At 40.9% G+C, this 22,891-nt stretch overlaps 1 protein-coding gene across 2 annotated transcripts; it reads left to right on the top strand.

The window, feature by feature from the left end:
- Nucleotides 1-904: 904 nt before the first annotated feature.
- Nucleotides 905-12,575, top strand: CARD6 (caspase recruitment domain family member 6). 2 transcript variants are annotated; one of them, XM_028097970.2, is made up of 3 exons: nucleotides 905-1,224; nucleotides 2,342-2,893; nucleotides 9,545-12,575. In XM_028097970.2, the coding sequence occupies exons 1-3, from the start codon at nucleotides 942-944 to the stop codon at nucleotides 11,803-11,805; spliced, it is 3,096 nt and encodes a 1,031-aa protein (XP_027953771.1). In that variant the 5' UTR covers nucleotides 905-941; the 3' UTR covers nucleotides 11,806-12,575. The 2 variants fall into 2 exon arrangements, with proteins under 2 accessions (XP_027953771.1, XP_027953772.1); XM_028097971.2 differs by having other exon boundaries at nucleotides 1,061-1,148.
- The last annotated feature ends 10,316 nt before the right edge of the window (nucleotides 12,576-22,891 follow it).

Raw genomic sequence — 22,891 nt, 5'->3', positions numbered from 1 at the left:
ATCTTTAAAAAAAAAATAAATAAATAAAATAAACTGTTCTTTTCTGTTTCACTGTTGATGTATCAACATTTATTCCACAAATCCCCAATTTATGGAAATCCTGATTATTTTAAATTTTCCGCTGTTATAAACAGTGTTATCATGCAGATTCTTGCACATATATCTTTGGGCATTTGTCTGATTATTTCCTTAAGATAATTTCCTAGAAATGAAGTTGCTGAGTCAAATGGTATAAATTTGTGTGTTTATCTATCAGCATTTATTTTTTGCTGCCTATTGCCAGATTTCTCTCCTGAAAGAGTTAATCAATTCACATTCTTATCACAAATAGAGCTCAGAGCAGGGAATACCTAGTCCAAACTGAAGTTCAAGAGAGACTTCTTGGAGCAATTGACGCTGGGGCTGAGTCAAGATGAGATGAACTCAAGTCATCAAAAGGGTAGATAATCTAATGTCCGCCATGCTACGGAAGGGGAAAATGAGCGGGGGGGGGGGGGGCGGATCGAGGGGCAGACGAGCCATGAGACTATGGACTCTGAGAGACAAACTGAGGGTTCTAGAGGGGAGGAGCGTGGGGGGATGGGTTAGCCCTGTGATGGGTATTAAGGAGGACACGTACTGCATGGAGCACTGGGTGTTATATGCAAACAATGAAGCGTGGAACACAACATCAAAAACTAATGATGTATGGTGACTAACATAACATGATAAAAAAAAAGTAGATAATCTATAAAGAGCCAGGCCTCGGTGGGCTCAGGGCTAGATTTCCCCACTGCCTTGCCTTGTTTGTACCCACTCTTTCCAGTGCTGGGCATCTTTGACCTGTTTAATCTTTGCCAAATAGAATTATTCTTTGCCATTTTTTTAGAACTCGTATTTATTTACTATTGGAACGGTTTCAGTTTCGTAATCCATTTCCTGGTCTAGAGGACAGAAGAACAATGGCTGCGGGGAGTGTTCCCTCAGAGATCATAGAAAGAGAACAAAAAAAGTTACTTGAAATCCTCCGACAAGATCCTGATTCTGTCTTAGATACATTAACCTCTCGGAGGCTGGTTTCTGAGGAAGAGTATGAGACTCTGGAGAAAATTACAGATCCCCTGAAGAAAAGTCGAAAGCTGTTAATTTTGGTACAGAAAAAAGGAGAGGTGAGCTGTCAGCATTTTCTCAAGTGTTTACTTAGTACTTTTCCAGAGTCAGCTACCATTTGGGGCTTACGGCATGGTAAGTTGGATTTCTATACTTTTTGGGGGGTGAGAGAGACAAGGCAGATTTCCTGAAAAAAGAAAATCATTGTCTTTTGTTTTCATTGGTCTATCTCCCGGAGATGTTTTTCACTGAAATGTGATATAGGGTAAAATTGTCCAGGATCTTAAAAGGAGGGAACAATGTGTCTTGTTGGTTTAGGGGATTGATAATTTTTTGTTGAAACTGTATCCAAAACTTGAAGTTTGTTTGTTTGTTTGTTTGTTTTTAGTGCTAAAATAAACTGCTTACTATTCAGTAAGTAAATTCATGGATATTTAACAACCCCAAGACCAAAGCTGCCTTTTTCACTTAGTATAACAATTTTGGAAATATCAGAAAAATGATTTTTAGCACACATACATGGTGGATCAGTAAATTCATTTTTTTTCTGTGATAAGAATGCCAGCAGAAGCCTACTTTTCTGGAGCAATTCAAATGCTAATTCTTCAATGTTAGCGGCAGATGAAGGAGTAATTTTTCCAGAATGGATTATTAAGCAATTCTGTAGATTATCACTAGAGGCAGGTACAATTCCTTTTTCTAAAATTCTATATTGAAAATTATTTTAAGGGATATTAGAGAGGTAGAGGCTCAGATAAAAAGGTTAATGCAAATGATCTCTAATGCAGGACAAGACCCATGTGCTTAGAGAAATAGATACTATTATTTCTAGGACTTACTATTCCAAATTTGAGCTATTTGCTTCCTGATTAGAAATTATTAGGATCAGATTTCATTAGCAATGGCCCTAGGAAATCTGAGTTGGTTTTGGGTCACAGTAAAACCACAAGTAAGCACTATTTATAGGATTCACATTTTTTGTTTACTCATGTACTCTTAGAGTTCGCTAAGAAGAACTCAAACTTTTGAGCAAGGTAGGAATGTGATCTGATTTTTTTCCAGTGAGAGAAAGAATGACAGTTGACTTGTTATTTCTGTGGGAAATGCTAGGTATTCCTATCTTCCAGTTTTGAAATAAAGAAGAGAGATGATGCTTTGAGGTCTTGGAAACTCAAGATATTATAAAATTTCTTTTTGTTAATTTGGAAAAGTGAAACAACTGCCCTCCCCCCAACTTTCTTGTTCTTTTCAGAATTTTTAAAGCATGAGAATATAGGACCTCCTCAGCCTATAAGGGTAAGCAAGAATTCAGAAGATGTTTTTTCCTCTGGAGAGAAACAGCCTGAGAATCCTGAGATCACAGTGTCCTTCACAGAGAAAGAACACCTGGTTATGGGAACCTCTGAATCCTTCCGGGACAAGAAAACTAGTCATAAAGAAACTGCTTGGACCCCCAGGGAAAATGAGAAGGAATACAACACACCCAAATTCATATTGCCACCTTCAGTTGAGAACACTGAATATGAAATTCCAGCAACTATTGTGTATTTACAGGATGGACAGAGATACAAGGAGCCAGATGATTCTTTCCACTTAGGAAAAGAGGAATATCTAGAATCTCTTGGATACTCTGAAGATGCAGAGCCTGCTCTGGAAGAAGAGAATTATAATGACTCAGAGCACAGTGTTTATGATGGTGAAGAGGGCTCTGCATTTTCGGAAACCATGCACTTCTCTGATGAAGAACAGAGCTATGAGGATTCAGAAACTGGCATGTCATCGGAGGAGGAGAAAAGGATTGAAGGTATGGGAACAATTTACGTTTAGGTTTCCATGCCCTAATGGGGAGAAGGGGTGAGGAAGGGCACCAGATGTCAGCAGAAAAGCAGCTACTCAGAGATTCTTTATGCTTCCCTAACCTGGAATTTCCTTAGAGGTGGGTGTTGACAGAGAGGAAGACCCAGGACCTCCACAATGGTGGACAATATAAGCAAAAATAAATACTGATTGTCAGCTTATAGGTTTCTGCAGTCACCTCCATGATACATATGAGAAGTTGCTAACCACTAATTTTAGGTGTTACCTTCTAATGCTCAAATTAAGTCATTTTAGTGCCTTTGTGACCAATGGGATATGGAGGTTATGGGCCTAACTACTGAAGTGAAAATCGGAGAGGAGCCTGTGATGAATGGATAAGATCCCCAAATATTGTTACTTGGCTTGATCTAGTCACAAATTGCCATCGTGGTAAGGGAAATTATATAAGTATCTTTAAGGCGAATATTTCTCAATGAAAATTTGAAAACTGAGAAATGTTTCATTTGGAGAGATATTGTTTATGAAAATAAATATCACCAAGTTCTGAGTAGAGGAGGGGAAAGGTAACTACCATCTTCCATTCAGTTCAATCCTGGGGATTCATCATCCCATTCTAGGTAGGAGAGGAGTAATGTCCTCCTCATCACACCTTGTATTAGTTTGCTAGGGCTGCTGTAATCAAGTACCACAAATGGGGGAACTTAAGCAATAAACAACAGAAATTTATTATTATCTCAGTTTGGAGGCTAGGAGGCAGAAATCAAGGTGTCTATAAGGTTGGTTACTTCTGAAGGCTGTAAAGGAGAATCTGTTCCTAGTTTCTGGTGGTTTGCTGGAAATCTTTGGCATTCTTTGGCTTGTAAAAATATCCTTCTCGGGCGCCTGGGTGGCTCAGTCGTTAAGCGTCTGCCTTCGGCTCAGGTCATGATCCCAGGGTCCTGGGATCGAGTCCCACATCGGGCTCCCCGCTCAGCGGGAAGCCTGCTTCTCCCTCTCCCACTCCCCCTGCTTGTGTTCCTGCTCTCCCTGTCTCTCTCTGTCAAATAAATAAATAAAATCTTAAAAAAAAAAAAATCCTTCTCATCTGCCTTCATCTTCACCAGTTGTGTCCCTGAGTGCGTTCCTCTAGGTCCAAATTTCCCCCTTTTGTAAGGACACTAGTCATATTGGATTAGGGCCCACCCTATGACCTCATCTTAACTAATTTTATCTGCAATGACCCTACTTCCGGATAATGCCACATCCTGAGCTACTGGTGGTTAGGGTTTCAACATATGAATTTGAGGGGTACATAATTTAACCCACAACACAAATCTTGTCCCACCCCCATACCTTTCCAGTCCATAATCATTTTTAGGCCTCATTCTTAATTTTTATTTATTTACATATTTCACTTTTTGTGTAGTGTTGACTTAATTATTCATTGCATAGTATCATCACTATTCTGCAAAAAAAAAAAACCCTTTTGTCTGTTTATTCCATTTTTTTCTTCATTCTCCATTCCTCCATAGGTAACATTCTAATATGATGTGTTTCTTACATGTTACCGTTTGGTTTGTGTGATCTTGTTTTCCGTATCAGTTATTTATTGCAACAGTAGTGCTGCATAACAAAGCTTATCAAAACAATAAGAGTGTCTGTTGGTGGCTAGGCAGTTCTTCTGGTCTTTCCTGGGTTTATTCATGTGTCTGTGGTCAGCTGGCTATAGACTAGTCTGTCATCTCCTGGCCGGCTAGTCCGGACTTATTCTCAGGCTAGATGGGGCATATTCTTATAGTGAGGACAGAGGAATATAAGGGAGAGAAGGTGAGAGAGAGGGAGAGAGAGACAGAGAGAGGAGGAGGCTTAGACTCAGAACTATCATGCCATCTGTATTCGTTTCCTAGGGCTCACCAAAGTACTACAAAGGGTGGCTTAGAACAATGGGAAATTTATTGTCTCACGGTTATGGAGGCCAGAGGTCTGAAACCAAGGTGTTAGCAGGGTCATACCATCTCTGCAGGCATTGGGGAAGGAGCTGTTCCAGTCTTCTCTCCCTAGTTTCTGGTAGCCTCAGTTATTCCCTGGCTTGTAGATGACCATCTTCTCTCTGTGTCTTCAGATCATTTTCCCTCTGTGCATGTCTCTGTTTTCAAATTTCCCCTTTTTGTAAGGATACCAGTCACATTGGATGGGGCCAACCCTAGTGACCTCATTTTAACTTGACCTCTGTGAAGATTTTATTTACAGATAAGGCCACATACTGAGGTACTGGGGACTTCAACACAACTTTTTTTTTTGCAGGAGAGTGGGGAGTAGACATAATTCAACCCATTACACCATCACTTCTGCCACATTCTTTTGGTCAAAGTATATCACAAAGACAGTACAAATTAAAGGACTGGGGAAAAATACATACCACTTCTTTTTTTTTTAATGAAATTTTTTATTTTACTTCCAGTATAGTCAACATACAGTGTTATATTAGTTTCAGGTATACAATATAGTGACTCAGCACTTCCACACAACATCCAGTGCTCATCATGATAAGTGTGCTCTTTAATCCTCATCTCCTATTTCACCCATCCCTCACCCACCTCCCCTCTGGTAACCATCAGTTTGTTCTCTATAGTTAAAAGTCTGCTTCTTGGTTTGTCTATTTCCTTCTCTCTCTCTCTCTCTCTTTTTTTCCACCTTTTTTTCATTTGTTTTGTTTCTTTTTTCTTTTTTTCTTTTGCTGATGTCCTTTTTTTTTTATTACATTATGTTAATCACCATACATCACATCATTACTTTTTGATGTAGTGTTCCATGATTCATTGTTTGCATATAACAGCCAGTGCTCCATGCGGTATGTGCCCTCCTTAATACCCATCACCAGGCTAACCCATCCCCCCACCCCCTCCCCTCTAGAACCCTCAGTTTGTTTCTTAGAGTCCATAGTCTCTCATGGTTTGTCTCCCCCTCTGATTCCCCTCCCCCTTTATTTTTCCCTTCCTGCTATCTTCTTCTTTTTTCTTTTGTTTAACATATAATGTATTATTTGTTTCAGAGGTACAGGTCTGTGATTCAACAGTCTTACACAATTCACAGTGCTTACTATAGCACATACCCTCCCCAATGTCTATCACCCAGCCACCCCATCCCTCCCACCCCCCACCACTCCAGCAACCCTCAGTTTGTTTCCTGAGATTAAGAATTCCTCATATCAGTAAGGTCATATGATACATGTCTTTCTCTGATTGACTTATTGTGCTCAGCATAATACCCTCCAGTTCCATCCATGTCGTTGCAAATGGCAAGATTTCATTCCTTTTGATGGCTGCATAATATTCCATTGTATATATATACCACCTCTTCTTCTTACAAAGTAATATTGCAGAAAGCCAAAATATATCCAGAAAGCCATTAATTGGGGCTAATTTTTGCAACCAATCTAACACCTTTAGGAAAACAGGTCAAGAAAAGTTTCAGTAAGGGGCACTTGGGTGGCTCAATCGTTAAGTGTCTGCCTTTGGCTCAGGTCATGATTTCAGGGTCCTGGGATCAAGCCCCTCTCTGCTCAGCGGAAAGCCTGCTTCTTCCTCTCCCACTCCCCCTGATGGTGTTCCCTCTCTCGCTGTGTCTCTCTCTGTCAAATAAATTAAAAAATCTTAAAAAAAAAAGAAAGAAAAGAAAAGTTTCAGTAATAATGTAGTTATGACTTGTAATGTAATTCTAATAGCTAACCAATCCACTCTAGTTGACTGGAGGCATGTGGCCATCCTCTGTCTCTTTCCTCTGTAATATTTATTTATCTATGTAGCTAGGAACTGAAAAAAAATCCAAATTAATCTGATTCAAAGGAGAAGAGCCATCATGCTTTTTGTTATGTTAAATTTCATGACAAAAAAATATCAGTGTCGAATCTAAGTCTCAGGAAGGCTATGGTGTTGCTCTATGTGCTCTCTACCATATAAGGTCAACTTGTATATAGACTGTATCAATCTACTCCCTTCCCTTCCAGCTTATAGTTGAGTTCATCCAGTGGGAGGAACCCATAGATTTACCATTTCCTGTGCCCTTTCCCTCTTCCTGAAGGTCTAAGTTGTTTTTTTTTTTAAGATTTTATTTATTTATTCGACACATATAGTGAGACAACAAGAGCAGGAACATAAGCAGAGGGAGTGGGAGAGGGAGAAGCAGGCTTCCCGCCGAGCAGGGAGCCCGATACGGGGCTCGATCCCAGGACCCCAGGATCATGACCTGAGCCGAAGGCAGACGCTTAACTACTGAGCCACCCAGGTGCCCCTGAAGGTCTGTTTTAATGTGATGCTGTTTCCCTTTAGTCTGAAGAATTTTATTTATTATTTCTTTTAGTGCAGGTCTGCTGGGGGAAATTTTCTTAGGTTTTGTTTATTGAAAAATGTCTTTATTTTGCTTTCATTCCAGAAGGATATTTTTGCTAGGCATAGAATTAGAGATTGGCAATTTTTCTGCCTTCAGCACTTTATGGATGCCATTCCTTTGTCTTTTGGCTTCCATTGTTTCTGATGCTAAGCCTGCAGGTTTTTGTTTTTTTTTTTTTTGCATTGTTTCCTATAAGTGTTATTTTTATTCTGGGTGATTTCAAGATTTTTTTCTTAAATATTTTTTTAGCCATTTTGTTTTTATCCTCGTTAGGGTTTAGAGAGTTTTGTGAATCTGTAAAACATTTTTTTAAACCAAATTTGGAAAATCTTCAGCCACTATTTATCCAAATATTTTTTTCTGTCCCAGTTGCTCCCTCCTCTCTGAGATTACAAGCCTCTTTCTAAGACTAAAGTTTTTTTTTTTTTTTTTAAGATTTTATTTATTCATTTGACAGAGAGAGAGAGCGCGCACAAGCAGGGGGAGCAGCAGACAGAGGGAGGGGGTGAGGCAGGCTCCCTTTGGAGCAGGGAGCCCAATGCAGGGCTCAATCCCAGGACCCTGAGATCATGACCTGAGCCCAAGGCAGGTGCTTAACTGACTGAACCACCCAGGTGCTCTTCTAAATTGTTAAATATCTCCAAAGAGATTTAGTTTTTTTTAATCTGTTTTAGTTTCCAATTAACCTGACTGGACTCAAATTCGAAATTCTCCTTTCAGTGGGTGGCAGCTAAAATCTCTGATCATTTCTTTTTGCCTTAGCTGGGCTATTTTCATGAATTTTAAATTTATAAAAATGTATTGGGTTCTAGATATTATTGCTTCTTAACTTTTTCTTTTTATCCAGCTCTGTGCTTATTGATTGTATCATTGTTGCTGTGTATAAGATTTACTCTGTTGCTTTTTGGTGGTATCCCAAATGAGCTCTATAGTAACCCTGTTATTACCTTGTCAAGAGTAGACATTTTGGCCTGGGCTGTGTGAGTCCTGGTTTTTGTGCTGAAGAAATAGTGGGTTGTTGGCCAAAGACAAAATAAGTGATAAGCAAGAACAGGACCTAAAAGCTTTCCTGCAACCTATCCTCTCACTGCCTCCTCTGGGAATCCATTTTGCTAGCCTCAACTCTTCCCTCACCTTTACCCCAAAACATATTCTAATTCAAGCAACTTTTAGACTGCCCAAGCATTTCTTAGAGTTACCTTTGTTAACTCTTAAAATCCATACTTTTTGCTCACTTCTGTTGTTTCTTCCAGGTTTTTTTTTTTTTAAAGATATATTTATTTGAGAAAGAGAGAGAGCAGGAAGAGGAGTGGAGGGAGAGGGAGAGAGAATCTCAAGTAGACTCGCTGCTGAGTGCAGAGCCCAACACAGGGCTCGATCCCACAAACCTGAGATCGTGACCTGAGCCGAAATCAAGAGTCGGATGCCTAACTGACTGAGCCACCCAGGCACCCGTCTTCCAGGTTATTTTTATAGGGGACCCAAGAATCTTATGCTAGTTTGCCACCTACCAGAAGTAGAAAATGCTCTCTGGTCTTCTTTCTCTACTAAGCACTATTTCTGTATTCCCCAGAAGTGGTTAGGAGGGATATTAGAAAATGGGAGATCAGGAGAAATTAGGTACAACACATAAATTCTGAGAAATGTTTAATGGAAATAAAATCTTCCATTTCTCCAAACTTTAGCAAGAGATACATTTAAGAAAGAAAACAGTATCAACCTAGAAAATTCCTCACACATGTATATCATGAAGCATTAACAATGTTTTTCATTGCTGCATATAAACATTAGTCAAAAAATTGGAAAACCTAAATGATCATCGGTAGACAATGGTTAAATAAGTCATGGTCCATCTAAATCATGAAATATGATGGATTAGCTAAATTGAATTAAGTCAATCTGTATAAACTGATTTGGAAGAATTTGCAAAGAATAACATTAAGTGAAAAGAAGTTGAAGAATCATTTGTTTAGTATAATATCATTTATGTAAAGATAAAATAGCATCCACTAAACCAAAAGATATATTTCTCTATATGCATGCATACTTATGTACTTGCACGTAACAAGGATAGGAAGCAAACATTCGTAACATGTTGACATCTCTTGGAAGAAAAGTGGAATTGGCAGAGTGGAGAAAGGGCAATTTCTCTTTATTTGTGTTCCATCTTTTCACAATGAAAATGTCAATTACTTATTTAATTTTAAAACTCCATGAAGGAAGCTTAGACTCTGAATGTGACATTCATTGAGTATCTTCTTCCCTACAGAAAGAAAAAACATGTTTAAAGACGTCCTGTCATGTTTGAACATGGATAGGAGCAGAAAGCTTCTGCCCGATGTTGTCAAACAATTCTCCTTAGATCGAGGATGTATGTGGACCCCTGAGACTCCAGGAGACTTAGCCTGGAATTTCCTGATGAAAGTTCAAGCTCTGGATGTGACAGCCAGAGATACAATCCTCAGACACAAGGTTCCGGGTGAGGATGGCAAAGAGGAATTGCTGACTGGAGTAGAGAATTTGGAAATCAGGGACATACAAACCATTCATCCCTTTGACGTTCTTTGTGCCTCTATGCTCTGTTCAGACAGCTCGTTGCAGCGTGAAGTCATGTCAAACATGTATCAGTGCCGGTTTGCTCTTCCCCTGCTCCTGCCAGATGCAGAAAACAACAAAAGTATCTTAATGCTAGGGGCCATGAAGGACACTGTGAAAAAGTGGTCAACACAGTCTTCAGGAGGGCCTACAGGGGACACAGAAACGTTTCCAAAGATGCCTGTCATCTCTTTTGTGCGCCTAGGATACTGTAGCTTCTCCAAGTCCAGAATCCTTAACAGACTGCTTGGTCCTCCCCAACCAGGAAAATCACACAGAATCTTTCTCCATCAGGATTTTACTGCCCCTGTGCTTCCCCGGCAAATCTCCAATGGCCTGGTTGAGATAATGTGGCATTTTCCTGAGAGAGATAGTTTAGAGGAAAACCCTAGTTTTTTCCAAAAACCTGTTGCTCTGGCCAACCTCCGTGGAGACTTAGAAAGTTTTTGGACACAGTTTGGTTTTTTGGTGGAAGTTTCCTCAGCTGTATTTTTTTTCACTGACTACATAGGTGAGAAGGAGTGGGACTTACTAATGTTTTTAGGAGAAGCTGCCACTGAAAGATTCTACTTTGTCCTCAGTTCCCAGGCCCAGGAGAGTGAAGAGGCTCAGCTTTTCCAGAGGATTCTAAAGTTGAAGCCATCACAGCTACTGTTTTGGGAGGGGGAGGAAGCTGGGGAGAGAGGGAAGAATATGGAGGGTCTTCAAGCAGCTCTGCAGGAAGTGATGTCCTCTTCACTCAGATGTGTGTCCATGGAGGACATGGGCTCCCTGGCCAGGGAGTTGGGAATCCAGGTAGACCAAGACTTTGAGAATGTTCAGGGAATTCACAGTTCCCCTAGTGAAAACCTGGCTGGAACAGCTAAAGAGGAGAGACAACAAAGATACAGTCAGCCAGAAAGCTCATCTGAAAGCCCATCTGAGACGCCTGTAAGAGAGCCTGGGGCTAGCTGGAATCTTCAGAATTTCCACCACACCCCAGTATTCATGCCACATCTGGAAAACTCCTATCCTTTACCAACCAGAACTGGAGGTGACTTTAACCATGTTTCTTTGAAAGCCCCCTGGGTTATGGGCTCCTATTTTTGGTCAGAGCAGAGGTCTAAGTGGTTCCATCCCTGGCCCTTTCAGAAAACAAGGGACTATGGTCGAGGTAAAAGTTTTAAGTTTCAGGACTTCCGACCCCAGAGATTTTATTCACCTGAAAGATTTATGAAATTTTCAAGAACTGCTTGGGGATATTGCACGGATAAAACATTTGGGAGACCACCAAGACCTATGTCTCAGCATGTGCAGGCCTGGCCTGAGAGGCCACAGACAACAGGAGTTCTTGAAAGATCTGGGGCAGTGATCTCCCACTTAGGTCACTTACATTCCCTGAGTTTGCAGCGAGCAGGAACAGCTGGGAAGCCACAGCCTAAGCAAGCCTATACCCAGAGAACACAGCCAACTAGGGCAACTGGGAAGCTTATGAACACAATATCCCATATTGGAGATCTTTACCCCCAGGCCTTTCAACCAGCAGGAGCCATACAAAAACCTGTAAGACCTGCTTCTCAGCAAGGAGCCAAACTGAAAACACGGGATGGGACTTCAAATCCAGCTTTCCAAATGGGATCCTATCCCAGGTCCAACAGCAGATGTTTACCCAGCTCCCAATTCACACCCAACTGGCCCAGACCACCCCAGTTCAAGCAATCCCAACTTTTGCCCTCTCAACCCAAACCCACTCACACAAAACCCACTCAGCCCTGGCCCTCCCAAGCTAAACCCTCTCCACCCAGACCCACTCAGCCCAAGCCATGCCCCCCCCAGGCCTCCCAAGCTAAGCCTTCTCAGCCCAGACCCACTCAGCCCAAGTCATGTAGGACCAGTCCTTCACAGGCTAAGTCATACAATCCAGGAGCAGGGCCCAAGAGGGCAGGGAAACATTAAAGTGCTTAATATGAAACAAACCCTTCACCCAGGCCATTGCTATCATACGGGCTACCTAAAGAAGAGTGGCAGTGATGGTAAGAGACTCCTATCATTAGCATGACAGAAAAAAAAAAAAAAGATACGCACAGCCTAACTGGTATCATTAAAATATCTATAAGAATTGTGTCTAGGGGCGCCTGGGTGGCTCAGTCGTTAAGTGTCTGCCTTCAGCTCAGGTCATGATCCCAGGGTCCTGGGATCGAGCCCCGCATCGGGCTCCCTGCTCAGAGGGAAGCCTGCTTCTCCCTCTCCCACTGCCCCTGCTTGTGTTCCCTCTCTCACTGTGTCTCTCTCTGTCAAATAAACAAATAAAATCTTAAAAAAAAAAAAAAAAAGAATTGTGTCTACCAAAAGGAAAAATATGAAAAGATTTAAGAATAGAATCAAGGAGTAAATAAATTAACTGAACCCAATCTTAAGTATTAGGTAATATATAATCTGAATCCGAGGACTGGGGCTGTTGAGACCACCCCATAAAGTAAGGCTCAGGCAGCCTCAGTGTTGCAAGAAAAACGGCTCTAGATGTTGGCTGCTCCAAAGGTGTCTTAGTCAAAGCTTTTTGGTTCAATATCAGCCACTAAGCAGATAATCTTGTTTGTTTGGGATGTTTAAATCAATTTACATGTGATAACAGCTCCAATTTGCTTTGATGATGTAAATCTCTCATCTGACCCTTACATACAGAAATAATGAGCTAAAAACCAATGAAATAAATTATTTTGCATTAACTTGGGTATGATTTGTGTATGTTTTATATTTAAAGTACTTGTAATAGGATGCCTGGGTGGCTCAGTTGGTTAATGGCTGCTTCTCCCTCTGACCCTCCCCCCTCTCATGCTCTCTCTATCTCATTCTCTCTCTCAAATAAATAAATAAAATCTTTAAAAATAAATAAATAAAGTACTTGTAATAGTTAAGGTAATATGGCTTATGAAAAGATCTGATATCCTCATGTTTTCAACTTAAAAATGTATAATTGAATTTTTAATTTTAGAGTTATAAAGCTTGTAAAAAGCATTGCAATGTTTAAGAGAACATAAGATTCACAAAATTTTACAATTTTACTATATTAGATTCATTACTGTCCTAAACATTTGAATAAGTTCTGCCAGTTACAAGCATAAATAAAAGGAATGTATTAAATTTAGAAAATTCAAGGGAAGTTTAATTGTGTAAATAATAGCAAATATTAATAAAGGGCCACGTAAAGTTTGATGTTAAAATTCGCTAGGTGTAGAAATAAAATAATAAGATTTATAAATTGGATCAAGACCTCTGGTTTTTGAATTTACAACTTTTATAAAATTAATACTAATTTTAAGTACTAAAATAGCCCCACATTGTCTTTTCTGGGTTAAAATTTTTCACCTTCAAGGACTCCAAGGGAAAAATATCATACTGATAAGTAGATGAAAAATGATCTTTGCAAAGGAATAACTAATTTCTGAGAACATTCTCATACTACAATAGGCATCCTTCATTTATGAATGTTTTAAACAATTAATATTGAGTATTTAGAGGGTGTTAAATCTCTAAAGTTATTTTAAGGATGAAGAAAGAAAGGACTATGCATGTAGATTTTTTATCTTTTCAAGAGAAAAAGCATAACTAGTTCATAACTACAAAATCTTTGGTGTAAAACTGGAATTCCTCAATGAGAATAATATTTTTGTTGTTTAAACCTTTTTTTTTTTAAGATTTTATTTATTTATTTGACAGAGAGAGACACAGTGAGAGAGGGAACACAAGCAGGCGGAGTGGGAGAGGGAGAAGCAGGCTTCCCTCTGAGCAGGGAGCCCGATGCGGGGCTCGATCCCAGGACCCTGGGATCATGACCTGAGCCAAAGTCAGACGCTTAACGACAGCCACCCAGGCGCCCCTTGTTTAAACCTTTGAAATGAGCAATACCTGGTGATTTTTTTAAAAAACATTTTTCTGAATCCTTCAAGATTAGTTCCTGGAGGACAGAACTTGTTGGGTTCTTTGTCACCAACAGAGTCTGTATCAGTCTGGGTCTTGGCAATACATAAATGGTACATCCAGTTTGGACACTTTGAGGAGCATCTCATAAAGGGACTATTTATAAAGGGCTGGACAAGATGTAAAAACGGGGCAAAAGAGAGTGCAGCCCCTTGCATCTAGTTAAAGTGAGACACATTGCCACCCCAAGATCCGAAGGGAGAGAGGGGGCAGTGCTCTGTGTGGGAAGGGTCTTGGGTCTGGTTGGTTGAGGGGGACAGCAGCCTGCAGTGACCCACAGGGAGCTGCCCCAAGGAATAAATAGCTATTTATTCCACACCTCTGATCTGCCAACGCATCCCCTTGGCCAAAGCCAACTGGAAACCAGAGCACAAGGAGCTCACCAAGGCAGTTCATGCTGGTCAGTCTTCGGGTTCAAAGGAGGGTGGAGAGTGAATCTGGAGGGGCAAACAGATGGTACTTAGCAGATTTCTCCCTTTCCATTTCATTCTTCCTTTTTTTCCCCCCTTTCTTCCTTCTCTTGCATTTATTTACTGAGCATATATTATGTGTGAGGCAGTGCAGTAGGAACTGAGAAGATACGGGGGAAAGAGAACGAGAAATCCTGCTACAGTAGTGAGATTCTATAAATCTGTTTCCTCTTTATTATAAAACTAGAAGCTCATTATATATAGTTTCGAAAATACAGAAATAGACAAAGAAGAGAGGAACGTAAAAATAGTCTGTAATCTCATAAATCAGGGTAAGTGGTAATGTAGTCCTCTAACTCACTAATGACACTTTCATGTATTTTTTCTGTGTAAATATATTTACAGGCAGCACTCAGTTACATATTCGAGTCTGTTTTGGGGTCAAATGTGGCAAAATCAAATACAGTGTTGGGGCAGGCCGTATGAGCAGTATGAAATGTTGGTTTTCCAGATGTCTTAAGAAAGTCTGAATTCAAGACATGAAAGAGTTTAAGGGCATCTTTATATAATGCATAAGTTCAATTGTTTTAAGTCAAACATGTAAAAACTCAGAACCACTTTTTTTATGTGTGTTATTTACTAAATTGAGAGCATTCAATTTTATACCTGACTTTTTTTAATAGCAAATTGAAGAGTCTACTCAATGACTTACCTCTTTCAACACCCGAAAATCCTTTCTTAAACACCTTACATCAATTTATATTTTGTACAAGAAACCAAATACTTTTGTTTTTTAAGATTTTTATTTATTTATTGTCAGAGAGAGAGAGAGAGAGAGAGAGAGCACAAGCAGGGGGAGCAGTAGAGGGAGAGGGAGAAGCAGGCTCCTCACTGAGCAAGGAGCCCGATGTGGGACTCGATCCCAGGATCTTGGGATCGTGACCCGAGCTGAAGGCAGACGCCCAATGACTGAGCCACCCAGGCGTCCAGAGACTAAATACTTTTTTTAAACATTGAAAAAAGTGTGCTCTTTGTTGAGATGCTTGAAAGGAATATATTCCAATGGGATACAAAGACTGGCCATAGGGACAAAGCTGCCTCATAAATTATACTAGCCTCATAAATCTAGGTTTTACCTACATGCATAGTGACGCTCTGCATTTGCTTATGTCTTAGAATTTTTTTTATAGTCCCCTTATGTGTTCTATAGGGTCCATGTAAACATAGTGTCTGTTAGGGAGGATAAATATGACACTGACTTAAAGGATTCAGAAATCTGATTTAATGGGTGGCTTTAAGTGGTAATTGGCTAAGGGTAGTTTTTAGTGTTTGTTAGGGTAAAGGCTAAGATGCTATAGCAAAGAGAAGGCAAAAATCTAGTGGCTTAAATAATATGGGAGCTAATTTTTCCTTCATGTAACAATCCAGCCTGTCTAAGCTGGTGGGACATCTCTTTTCATTAGGGTTAATCAAGAACTAAGTTCCTTCCATTTTGTTATTCCATCTCTTTGGACATGGTCTTTTTCTGCACGATTGAAGCCACTTTCTCATTTCCTTGATGCAATTTACAGAATGTGAGAAAAGCCAAATTCCAGAGAGACCAGCCTGACTTAAGTTAGGGATGATTTGGAAATTGTATACATCTTTCAATCACACTCCATTGGCTCAAACTTGGTCATATGGCCACATGTGGCTGTAAATGAGGTTGGGAAATGTAGTCACCAGCTGAGTGGCCATGCATCCAGGAAAGAGAGAAGCAGCATTTTGCCAAAATATCATAGAATATCAAGAATATCAGAGAGAGGCCCAGAAGAGGAAGATAAAGTCACCAGATGGAATCCTAAAACACATCAAATGTTCATTCCTACCACCTTAACCATAATTTTTTGTTATTTATAGGATACATTATTTTAGTGATGGGAAGGGGTAATAATTACCTGAATTGATGGGAAGATTTTGAATGATGTTGCAGTGAAGAGAAGATTTTAGTTTATATACTTTTTATTTAAGTAAAATAATTATTCTATAATAGAAATATAGACTGTTCCCTAATGCAAGGTGTCAACATTCTTCATACCCTCTTGGCAAGTTTCCTTAGATTCTGAAGCAGTGAGTGTATAATCTGAGCATGCATAAAAATCACCTGAGGTGGTTGTTAAAATTGCATATTATTAGGGTTCCCCTTAGAGATTGATCTAGTAAGTCTGGGTAAGTCTGAGGAATGGCCTCTTAACAGGGACTACCATTGTTGCAGAAGATCGAGGGCCTCATTCTGAAAACCCAGACATGGCCTGGGCTACAAACCTGTTTTCTGGTGCTCAGAGAAAGAAATTTTCATCTGGACCAGGAATTCAGTCTGGGATAATTTCCCTTCATTATCATTTTTATTAAATTCATTATTCATCTCCTGCTGGAAAATTGGGCACTAAAAAGCTGGTTTAATGAAGCAATAATGAGGTAAAAAGTTTTAGCCATTTAAGATCAGGGCTGTTCTGTTCTACCCATAGGTTTCTACATCTAACATTTCCCATTTTGTTTGCAAGTTTTGTACCTGATTAAATTTATTTATTTATTTATTTTTAAAAGATTTTATTTATTTATTTGACAGAGAAAGAGAGCACAAGTAGGGAGCGGCAGAAGCAGCCTCCCCACTGAACAAAGAGCTGGATGCGGGGCTCGATCCCAGGACCCTGGGATCATGACCTGAGCGGAAGGCAGAAACTTAACTGACTGAGCCACTCAGGCACCCCTGTACCTGATTAAATTTAAAACACATCTTTTTATTTTTCAAAATGTGCTTCTTTCTCTTCGCTCCATGGCTAAGACTTGATTTTTTTTCCCCCTCAAGCTTCAGCCCTTTCTTCTTCTTCCCCAATGTCACCAGTTTATATCATACTATTCTTTCACTAATTGGGTCTTGATTCGACACTCCCATGTCTCTAGGCCTCGCAGACCAGATAAACTTCTCTGGGTTGGCAAAAGCAGAGAGAAAGGAGAAGAGATCAAGATACTGAGATGTTGTGTGTGTCCTCCAGATGGGCCCTTGCCGCCTACCTCCAGTCCTTGGTAAATTCCCCACTCCCACTTCTGGACCCGAGGGGGGAGCGATACAACCCAAACAGATATGAATACGGCGGGCCTTTTTTTTTTTTTTTTAATTTTTTTTATTTATTTATTTGAGAGAGAGAGAATGAGAGATAGAGAGCACGAGAGGGAAGAGGGTCAGAGGGAGAAGCAGACTCCCCGTCAAGCAGGGAGCCCGATGCGGGACTCGATCCCGGGACTCCGGGATCATGACCCGAGCTGAAGGCAGTCGCTTAACCAACTGAGCCACCCAGGCGCCCTACTGTGGGCCTTTAATGTCTGTCCCAACTTCCCATGTTTGGATTGGGTTAAGGGATGAGGTAAGAGAGGAATAAATACTATTAACAAATAAGTATATTAATTAGTCCTTCAAATATCATCCCGACCCGACAGGAACCTGGGTAGTGGGGACAGAATGCCAGGAGCAGGTCGAGGAAGGGCTGCATTTAAGGGACAGGCAGGGGATCAGTGAGGGCAAAGAGGGCTGGATAGAGAAGAGCCAAGAAGGGTGTGGAGGACGCCCCCGCGTGGGGCGTGTTTCAAGAGGACAACACAGTCTGTCTTGAGCATTTTCTCAAATCAGGGCCGATTTCCTTACTTTGAGACTAGACTTACTTTTGATGCTTTTAAGATAAGGAATGAGATGAAAGTTCCAGAAACTAAGAGGACCTGTCAAAGGGTTGTTATGCTGCCTCTTCACTCTGCCCCAATCGTATTTGAAACTAAATTGCCCCTACGGTTTCAGTCCTGGGCAGCCCCGGCTTGCGCTGCTCGGTTCTCTTCACCGCGGATGCCGCGGTGCTGCCTTGAGAATTCACTGCAGCATTCCCGACACCACAGTCGGGCGGGCTGCTCCCGGCCAGTGACTCAGCATGGCAGGGGTACTAGAGCTGGGGCCGGGGAGCCTCCCCACGTGGGGGGACTCCAGCCGGCAGCCTCGGCGCTGGGCTCTGTGCCGGCCTGGCAGAGACCTTCTCTGAGCTGCACGGTGCTCTGAGGCTCACACCCCCACAGTCCCCCCCCACCCCAGTCCTGCTGCCGCTTCTCTTTGCCTCCCGGGGTGTCAGACCTGCTCGACAGTGGGAGGCCCTTCCCTGCCCACCCCTGCTACCTTCTCCCTTTTGCTTCACGGATGTTTCTCGCACTTGAATTCTATCTTAGCATATGCTTCGTGAAGGACTTGAACTGGCACAAGATCTTTATGAAAAATGTTCCTTCTTTTTTCCAAATGTCTGTGCATTCTTGGACACACCTCTTCCTCCCCCAATCCTTCGGCGAGAGAGCAGACCCGGCGAATGTTGTCTATCATGCTGAGAGTCAACTTCAAAGAGGGAGAAATGCTTTTAGTCTTTTTAATGACCTCTTTTAGGCTGGACTTAAATTTAGAAGGTGGAGGGTTTGTTTGTTTTTACAAGATCTTGGCATGCACTGCGTATTTCATCTGTTGCTCTGTCATTAAGCATTCTTCCTTGCTTCAAGATAACAAAAAATCATTCACAATCTGCTATTCTCTTGTAGCCCATAAGAAAGAAGAAAAAAATCATAATATGGTGAGTGCCAGAATATTGCTTTAGGTCCCTCGGATCTCTTACAACGCCGGCTAACCCTGTCAAATACCTCCGAAAGATCCGTAGGCTCAGAACCGAGCCAGGTGCCCTTGCCCTGTGTGCTCACGTCAGTTTGGTTTTGGGAAGATAAAGGCACAGAAGCCAGGCCGAGCACGGTCAAGATGGTAATGGGAAGCGAAGTGGACACTTCAGGAAATTTGATTGAGAAGGAAAGTGCTTCGCTTATTTGGTCAAGAGAGGCTTTTTTGGGGCGCCTGGGTGGGTAGCTCAGTCGGTTAAGTATCTGCCTTCGGCTCAGGTCCTGATCTTGGGGTCCTAGGATCGAGCAGTGCATCAGGCCCTGTGCTCAGGGGTGAGTCTGCTTCTCCCTCTGCCTCTGCCCCTTCCTTGTCCACCCTCCTATCCCCCACCCTGCGCTTGTGCTCTCTCTACTTATTTGACAGAGAGGGAGAGGGAGAGAGAGAGCGCGCATGTGCACAAGCAGGCAGAGCCGCAGGCAAAGGCTTTTCTTTTTATCATCCTCCTCCCTCGCTCTCCCCCTCCCTTCGTCCATCCTTCCTTTTCCTCTTTTTCTTCTGATCCATCTCCCTGTTTTCTAAAAAAAAAAAAAATCCAAGGTAACATAATATTTGGAAAAAATTTCAAACACTGGGGAAATATATGTTGTTAGAAGTTCCTCATAATTCTACCCTCTGGGAAGCAGGAGTTCTCAATATTGGTTACATATTAGAATATCTAGAGAGAGATTTGGGCCTGCTGCCAAGCCCACAGCCCATGTCAAAAACATGGCACCCAGATATCAGCATTCTTAAGATTCTCTAGGTGGCTCCACTACACAGCCATGGTTGAGAACCACTGTTCCAGGACTTTGCTACTCAAAGTGTAGTCTGTAGACCAATGGCATGAGCATCAGCATTCAACAGAATCTCGGCTCTGCACTCTTTCTCTACCTACTGAGACCTAATCTGCATTTTAACAAGATCCCTTGATATTTCATATGCACCATAAAAATAGAGAAGCACTTTCTACAGAAAAATCACAAAAAGCAATAGAGAAGACTTTTTTTTTAAAGGTGGCATTGATTCATGCTTATAGACTGAGAGGAAAAAGCGATAAAGGGGAAAAAATAGAAAGTATAAAACAGAATGTCATAATTGGTAGGGGGTTGTTCCAGAAGTGGTGGGAGGGATAGAGCTGACAGTCTGTTGGGAAAAATGAACTTTGAAGAGGAAAGGGAATTTGTCATCTTATGACCCTGGAAGGAAGGATGGTAGACTTACAAGCAGATTTGAGGGCAGGGACAGCAGCTGCCTCCTGATGGCTTTTGTTTTCTGTTTTCCTCTGGGAAGAAAGAGGAGAGGTCGTCTGCTAAAAATGAAGGGGGCAAAGAGGACTAATGGCTACTGAACACTCACTATGTGTCACACAGTATTGTGTGTGTGTGTTTTTTTTAAGATTTATTTATTTATTTATTTATTTATTTATTTATTTATTTATTTGAGAAGGGGGAAGGGGCAGAGGGAGAAGGGGAGAGAATCTCAGGCAGACTCCCCGATGACTCTCTCCACCCTGAGATCATGACCTGACCCAAAATCATGAGTCGGTTCCTTAACTGACTGAGCCATCCAGGCGCCCCTCACACAGTGTTTTACACAAAAATCATATGTAATCCCTCCAACAGCCCTATGACGATTCTGTTATCCAGATGGGGGCATTGATGAGGAAAAACATTGTAAACATCTATCCTGAGGTTCCTTCTCTGTCTTCACTCCTTGGGTGACATGACTCAGTCTCTGACTGTAAATGTTATCCACATGACCTCTATCTAGTCCCTGATCTGTGCTACAAACTCCCCCCAGTTGCCAACTTGACTTTTCTAAAATGGTGCCTGCCTGATAGGTATCCCAAACTAGGCAAAAGAGAACTCATCCCAAAGCTGCACCTCACCCCGGACCTCATTCACCATAATAAAGCTGAAAAGCCAGGACTTCTGGTGGTGCTTCCTCCCCTCCCTTTACCTGTCCCAGGTCACCAAGGAGTCTTGTCAACTTGGTCTCCCTAGTATTCCGAGTCCCTGCACTTGGCTAACATCGCCAATGTTACTGGGCCAGCCTAAGCCACCGTCACCTCCTGCTGGGCCAACCGCTCTCTCCTCCCTCACCATTGACTGCCTCCGACCTGTTCTCTGCCTTTCAGCCAGAGCGAGGTGTGTGCGTGTACGTGGCCATTTAAAATCACACCCACAGTCAGGGTGGTACAACCACCCCATCACAGCTGCTCCAAGAGTGATCAATCATTGGCCAATCTTGTTTTACCGACGTTCACACCTTCACATTTTTCTTTCTTTTTTTTTTTTAAGTCTTTAAAAGCAAATCCAAGATATTCATGTCATTTCAATCATAAATATTTCAGTAGATAGCTCTTATGGAGAAAGATTTTTAAACGTACTAGAAACAGAATGCTGATTGCATTCTTAGTGCCCCAGTGTGCTGTCCACTTTTATATATTTTATCTCATTTAGACTTCACAGTGGTTTTGTGGGGTGGGCATTGTTAGATGATTTTACCTACAAGAAAATGTAGATTTAGAGAGTAAGGTACTTGCCCAGAGGGCTGAAATTTGAATTGGGAGTCCTTAAATTCCCTGGTGGGCACCCTTCCCACCCAGTCCCTGTTCCTCTTTCCTACGTGTGAGGGGTTCTGTCCTCATTCCTTAGTGCCTCGCATCTTGTGATCTTGCACTGTAAGAAAAGAGAAAATAAAAATGGGAACAATCCATACATTTTCATTGCTGAAAAGAAAAACCCATATAGTTTCAGATTTTCCTAAATATTTTCTTCCCAGAATTTAGGAAAAACATCATTATGCTGCCATCTTCTGGATCTTTTGAAATCTAACACATCAAAAACGATACAATTTAAAACCAGTTCTGTCCCGCTCTTTCTAATCTAGGGCTGACATACTAAAACTGTGTATAATTAAAATTATTTCTTTAGTTAATTGGAAAATTCTTTGAAAACTTAATACCTATCAGATAGGAAGACTAAAGGTATATGTATTCAGAGGTCAGTTATTTTTCTTTATAGGGGATGGAGACAAACATACGCAGTAAAAATTTACAAGTAATTCAGCAGCCACTTTTTGGCCATTGATTTCAACCTTGTCCAACGATAGTTTTTAAGATTAATGTTAATAGAGGTGGTGGGTAAAAAAGCTATTCATTGCTGGTGGGAGTATAAATTATTATAGTCCTCTGGGAAGGCCATTTGACTATATATATAAGAAATAAAAATAAAACACGTGTAGCTCTTGGCCCAGCAAACTTACTTTATGAATTAATCCTACATATATTCTTATTGATGTATGCGAAGATGTATATATGTGAAGAATGTACAATCTCACATTGTTTATAAAGGACTAGAAAAACCTAGAATACTTAAGCAAATGTGTTACTACACCTGTATGTAATTCTGTGAAGTTGGTTGAAAATAATTTTGTAGTTCTTAATATGCTGGTAATAATAACTGATCTTGTAAGATTTTTTTAAAAATAGAAGTTTTTAAAAAATATTTTGGCCCAGAACTGGAAATGCAGTTTTGCATGCTATGCCATGCAAAATAAGTACTCTTTCCTATTTTTTTTTTTACCAGCAGACATTTATGTAGTAGAATCTACATTTAGATTTCTATCACTAGAAGAATGATACACTCAGATTTTTAAGAATGGAACATGAGGCAACAAAGTATAATCTTAGCTTCATAATCTGATACTATAAATAAGATAAAAATGATTTGAGCGTAAGTTATATTGTGTGCTTTCTACTCAAGAAAAATTTAAATTAACAGGAAGAAAACTTTGGCACTCTGTGAAATCCGTACCATGAGGCTAAGTTTATAGTGCAATGTCTTTTTACTTACTCATTATTTAATAATAAAATATTAAATAATTAGAGTAATCATGACTGATATTTATTGAGTTTTTTCTATGTGCTGAGTGCTGTTCT

The sequence above is a fragment of the Eumetopias jubatus genome, unplaced genomic scaffold (assembly GCF_037043125.1).
Source record: "Eumetopias jubatus isolate StellerSeaLion01/CBP00866 unplaced genomic scaffold, mEumJub1_p1.0 scaffold_5, whole genome shotgun sequence".
Lineage (NCBI taxonomy): Eukaryota > Metazoa > Chordata > Mammalia > Carnivora > Otariidae > Eumetopias > Eumetopias jubatus.
Note: the sequence above shows the minus strand (reverse complement) of the source record. Positions and strands in the feature narration are given on the sequence as shown.